We start from the raw sequence: 6,376 nt of genomic DNA on the forward strand, positions 1-6,376 counted from the left end.
CTCAGGACACACTTTTAGCAATAATATAATTTCTGAACAATAAGCCTGACACATTTTGTAAAAATTTCTAAATATACCAGCAATCTAATTGTTTCACTTTTTAGCATGCTATATAAAACCAAAAAGTAAGAGAGAACCTATGACCTTTCTTATAATCCATGGTATATTAAGTTATCAGGTTGGTTGACCTATATATTGAGTTCAGCTCAGAGAAAGAATGGTATATATGGATGTCTTACCTTGGTTCACAAATATTTTATTGTGTTGAAGATTTAGGTTTAACACAGGCAGAGCCCAAATATATTGGTGTTGATTTTCATCGGTATATTCAAGGTATAAATCATAAAATATAGGAGTGGGAAAGTCAGTTAAGATCTTAGAGATAGGAATCACACACTGGAAAATAAAAATAAAAGCATCCCAACTGAATATTACAAAGCTTATTTATTATCTTTAAAAGACTGTTTTTTTTAAATTTTTATAAAATAAAGTATCTTTAAATTACCTTGTCTATGTCCATTTCCTTGTGCCTTCCAAAACATGAAGCTATAAATATGATTTTTAAATAAGGGCCAAAGAAAACTAACAGTAAAGAACTGCCTGGCTCTTGTCCTACAACCCAGCTATAGAGGGTATGCCTTCATTCTCAACATTAAAGGTACGGCCGAACCGGTTTGGCTCAGTGGATAGAGCGTCGGCCTGCGGACTGAAGGGTCCCAGGTTCGATTTCGGTCAAGGGCATGTACCTGGGTTGCAGGCACATCCCTACTGGGGGCTGTGTAGGAGGCAGCTGATCGATCTCTCTCATCGATGTTTCTAACTCTCTATCCCTCTCCCTTCTTCTCTGTAAAAATTCAATAAAATATATTTAAAAAATAAAAATAAAAATAAAGGTACAGCAGTGAAAAGGGATGAGGTCCTGATTCTTTTTCCTGATGTGCAATGCTGTCTGTGATTTGGCTCCCCTAACAAAGCCAGGCTCATTTCTCACTGCTCCCTACCAGTTTCTAGTCCATTCTTACTAATCAACTTGCTGTTCCTAAATATGCTAGGCTACTCTATGCCTCTATCGTTGCAAATGTTGCTTCTGCCTGACAGTCCCTTCCCCACTATGTTCTCCTAGACAACTCATATTCATTCTACGAGCCCAAGTATGAAGCCCTTCTCTACTCACTCAGGAACTGCTAACGACGTACCTTGTCCATACCTATAGATCAACAATTACCATATTCTTTGCAAGTTTTTGTCTATATAGCTGTTTTCTCTACTACTCTGTGAAGTACTTGAGAGGCAGTCAAGTTCAATGGAAAAACCACAACTGTTTAACTTAACAGAACATTAGCTACACAATTTACTTGATGCAAGACCTTAAGTAAATTACCTAACCTCACAGAGCACCATTTCCTCTCGGTAAAGCACAGATAATAATGATCTCACATAGGTATTTCATGGATCAGATAACAATGATAAAATGCTGAACACACAGCAGCAGGCATTTAACAAGTATTGATTCTTCTGGCCGTGGTAGACACATTTATTTTTCTTTTTGGGGGGAAATAATATATGACATTTCTGATAATAAAAGTGAATTCATATACGTGATAGAAAATTTGCAAAATATAAAAAAGAAAAGAAAGGCACGTGTAATCCTATCATACAGACATAACCACATTAAAAATGTTTATTTTCTTCCAGTGTTTTCTGATAGATATCTCATCATGGCTTTACCAAAACTGGAATCACAGTTTTATTCTATGGTGCGTGTATATGCATTTAATCAAGAAGTATTTTTGTAAACTACTGAATGTTTAATGGTTCATAATATTCCTTTGTACAATACTGTAATTTCAAAATGAGTTATGAAAAGAAGAAAGGTCAGGGAAGGAAGGAGAAGGAAAAGATTAAAAAAAAAGCATTTTTTGTTACTGGGAGGGTGAGAGGGAGGAGTGAGTAACATTTTTATTAGTCACTAAAAACAAAGTAACAATTTTTATTCCCAAACTCTCAGAAGTACATTTTGTTTTGAAGACCTATATGCCTAGAAGCGAATCAACAACTGATTATTAAAATCTAACATTATATGATGTATCAAACTCTGTGGAGGACAAGGTACTCTCTTCATGCTAATTAAGATTTTCTGTACTCAGGTAATAAAAAAATGTCAATCAGTGAAGTTCTTCATTACTCTTAAAAACATTTCCAATTTCAAACATTCAAAGATTATTCCAATTATGCTAATGTGAAAATGAAACTAAAATACAGACTGTTTAAAATAAATAAATAAATAAATAAATAAAATAAAATACAGACTGTTTAATGCAGTTCAAACTTAAACTTACGTCTTGTTGATAGGTTGTTCCAAAAGAATAAGCTGCATTTAATCTTGTTTCTGTGTCTGGACAAAGCTACAGCAAAAGAATACAACTGATAAGTATCTCTCACAAATGTTTTCTTGGATTGTAGTCAAGAATTCTCAAATCCAAGCTGATCTCCATATAAAGTATTATACTTTATATAATACTTACCTAATGTATTAAAGGTATGAAAGTTAAGAAGGAAAAAAGTTAAATGAAAGTCCTAGCAAGGTGCTTTTGAGAAATTCCAATTTAAAGCACAAGAAAAAATCAACTGTAGCATGCAACTGATACTCCATTATTCAAGCAATAAACCTATCTTTTCCTCAGGCAAAAATAAGGCACTTAAGTAATTCTTTAGCTAGAATCATGCTGACCTGTAAAACACCACCTTCTAAAGTTTGCCACTTGAGAAAATTTCCTTTTACATCATAGGAAGCAGCAACAAACTTCATTTGTGTATTCTGATTAAAGAAAAACAAGAATAAAATAATGTCACATACTCTAAAAGCAATATAGTCTTCTCTATATATAAAAGGCTCAGTGACCAGCCATACGCCCATCCGACCATCTGACCGGCCAGCCGGTACATATGACGCACACTGGCAATTTAAAAATAAACGTTGACTCGCACATGCGCGATACATATAAAGCTCTTGCGCCAATCTAGGCAGAGTAGGAACATTCCTACCTGAACCCATTTTCGGACATGGTCAGTTATATGTTGCTTTCTCTCGAGTTCGAAGAGCGTGTGGCATTACGTTAAAGTTGTAAATACTTCATCACAAGGGAAATTAGTCAAGCACTCTGAAAGTGTTTTTCCTCTTAATGTGGTATACAGGGAGATATTAGAATAAGTTTAATCAATTTATATCAGTGTTGTTTTTATGTCATGTTTTTGTTGTTTTTATATCATGTTTTTGTTGTTATTTCTTCTAATTAGTTTCCTTTCAATGTGCACAAATCCGTGCACTGGGCCACTAGTATTCTATAAAGAAATTGTCATTGATGACGGACTGATCTTTTCTTTTTCCAGAGATTAAATATTAAATTCCGTTATCTTAATTTTGAAGCAAAATTAATCCAAGTGTCTCTATGACTGAACACACCTAAAATAAATGGACCAGATTTTGTGTTGTTTTTTGGCACGAGATCTATTGTTTCAGAATTGTGGGGCAGTGCTAGTGACAGATAACCTCCTTTCAAGCCTGTTAAATGGGGGGTAGGGATAGGGGAGGGAATCATCTGTTACTTCATTCCACAAAGTCAAAAAGCTGGAGGTGAGAACTGGGACGGGTGAAGTGCTGGGGAAGTGGCAGAGAGCCCTGGTCTGTGTTTGGAAGTACTTCGCAAATATGCAGAGATATAAAGGGACAGAGATTGTTTTGCATTTGGTGATGAGAACTACCTTTCCCAACCCCACAAGTACTACTTGCTGCCATAATCACATAATCCAGGCACACATATATGTACTCAAATAAGACAGCTAAACTCTGTTTTGTTTAGTTACTATGAATAGCTGATACTTAGATTAAGTTTAGTAATTAAAATTGAAAAACAACCTAAAGAAGCAATACTTATGACTAGTAACATTCTTATTCCCTTTTCAAATTGAAAATAAAAATGTCGTTATGCTTGTACCTGGTTTTGCCCTTTAAAACTGAAATTTGAAGGAAGAGGTGTAGTATCGAGGATTTGAGGTGCTAATCCAAGCTGATCTCCATAGAACAGCCATGGAAGATTCTGTCTCCTATGGACAATTACAATTGTTTTAATAATGGGGAAGCAATATTTATATTAATATTTGTGAAAGTAACTGCACTGAATTTGGCAAAATGGCAGTTCATCCATCAGACTATCCTCACCAAAACGAAACAGAATGAACAGTGCGCAGTCCAGCAGTATTTTCAAAGACAAACTGAAATAGTCGACATGCATCAAAAGTGGCAGAGTTATAAGAATTCATGTTCATCACACACATATTTCCAAGAGCTTGGCAAGATGTTAGATTGGCATATATCTACAAGAGAACAATGACAAAGAAATGTAACATGGATTTCAATATCCTAAGAAAAGTTAGTATAATAGATTATGCTCGGTTTTAATTTTACCTATTCTACAAATTATTCTTTTGGGTATTCTTTTACTTTTTGATACCTTTCCTCTGTTTAAGTACAAAAGAATTTCCTATATGGCAGAAGAATAATGTGTACATTTTAATTGTAAAGTTAGGCTGAAATTAAAGACAAGCAATTGAAAGAACTAAAAACTTATAGCATGACATTTAAAAAAACTGTTAAGTAGAATAATTATATTTGAAAGAATAATTTGTTTGCATATTAGATCTTATTTATATATATAAAAGGCTAATATGCAAAGTGTCCCCTTGGGAGTTCAACCGGGAAACCGGGAGTTCAATTGCTCGCTATGATGTACACTGACCACGGGGGGGGGGGGAAGGGGGGGGGGGGGGGTTGCAGAATGAAGGAAGGCCCCGGCTGGCAGCTGGCAGCTGGGGAAGGGAGGCCCTGGCTGGCAGCCAGGCCTAGGGACCCTACCTGTGCACGAATTTCGTGCACCGGGCCTCTAGTGTGTGTATATATATATCCATTAAGTTAAGTAATTTGTTTTATAAATAATAAAATAAGATCATTTGCTGAGCCCCTCAATCTTCTTTCTCAGTTTTCCCCATCAGAAAAAGGAAACCCCATTTTTACAGTTATTCAAATCAAAACATTAGAGTGATCTTTTTTCCCTTCCCATATCCAACTCATTAGTAAATCATGCAGGCTCAATCTCCAAAATATAAGCAGAAGTATATCATTTCCACAGTACCATCCTTGTCCCTTACTCGGATTACCCTAATACACTCCTAACTGGTCTCCCAGCTTCTGTCCTTGCCCCAACAAAATCTGCTCTCCATGCTATAGCGGTCCTTTTAAAACCTGACGTTCAATCATGTCTTCCTTTGCAGGAAATCCTTATTTCCCTTACAGTAAACCCCAGATCCTTGCCACAGCCACTCCTAGCATCCCTGAACTCACTTCTCCACTTCCCCTGCTCTCTCTGCTCCTGCCACTCCAGCCTCTTTCCTGTATCTTAAGCATGAACAAGCCAGATAACTCCTGCTTTGGGACCTCGGTATCTGCATGATCTTTGCATAGAACATTCTTCACTTTACGTGGTTCACTCTCACTTCCTTCAGATCTCCACTCAAATATCACCTTTTCAAAGATGCCTGTCCTGATCACCCTATATAAAATAGCACCCTCTTCCATTCTCAACATGCTTTATCCTGATTTATTTGTCTTCATAGCACTTAGTATCACCTGACATTTTTAAATGTCTTTTTCTGAAATATATAACCTGATTTCAGAACAGGCCTGGGAACAGAGTAGGTCATCAATAAACATTTACTAAATGACTGTATGAATCAGTTTCAGCTGAATAAGCTTAGAGACATTCATTCAATCTTATATAACAAAATATAAAATTAATATCATTTTCTTTATATATTCTCATTCAATCCACTAGAAAGGGTTTATTCTTCTAATAGTCAAAGAGATAAATCTACTTAGAAAACTTTTGTGATCTGAGGGGGAAAAAAAGTGTAATTCTTCAAAATTATATACAATTATCTTTTAAAAATTCAAACTTACCCAACAAGCAGCTGCTGATGAATGCAAATGCCTTGCAAACCATTCTGAAGTGATGGACATGCCCTGCAAACAAAAACATGAATTTTAATTTTAAATTCAAATAAAAATTCCTTAATACTACAATGTTAGGAGATGTTAATATGCATATTGTTGAATGCAAAAAGACTAACATGACTTTCTCAATGTGATTAAAAACACCATATACTTAAAATTCCAAGGGCTAAAGACAAATAGAGAATCTTAAAAGCAGCAAGAGAAAAGCAGTGAGTTACTTACAAAGAAATGCCCATATAACTGTCAGCTGATTTCTCAACAGAAACTATGCATTCCAGAAGGGAGTGGCAAGAAATATTATAAGTGATG

At 35.5% G+C, this 6,376-nt stretch overlaps 1 protein-coding gene across 1 annotated transcript in view; it reads right to left on the reverse strand.

Annotated features, from left to right (window-relative positions):
* The window catches only part of TMEM67 (transmembrane protein 67), a 36,831-nt gene that overhangs the window by 20,300 nt on the left and 10,155 nt on the right, over positions 1–6,376 (reverse strand). The window contains 6 exon segments of the mRNA XM_006105892.3: positions 240–396; positions 2,340–2,405; positions 2,732–2,818; positions 3,996–4,104; positions 4,220–4,374; positions 6,014–6,076. Coding sequence (XP_006105954.1) covers positions 240–396; positions 2,340–2,405; positions 2,732–2,818; positions 3,996–4,104; positions 4,220–4,374; positions 6,014–6,076 — 637 coding nt within the window.

This window comes from Myotis lucifugus, unplaced genomic scaffold, assembly GCF_000147115.1.
Source record: "Myotis lucifugus unplaced genomic scaffold, Myoluc2.0 scaffold_732, whole genome shotgun sequence".
In the NCBI taxonomy this organism is placed as follows: domain Eukaryota; kingdom Metazoa; phylum Chordata; class Mammalia; order Chiroptera; family Vespertilionidae; genus Myotis; species Myotis lucifugus.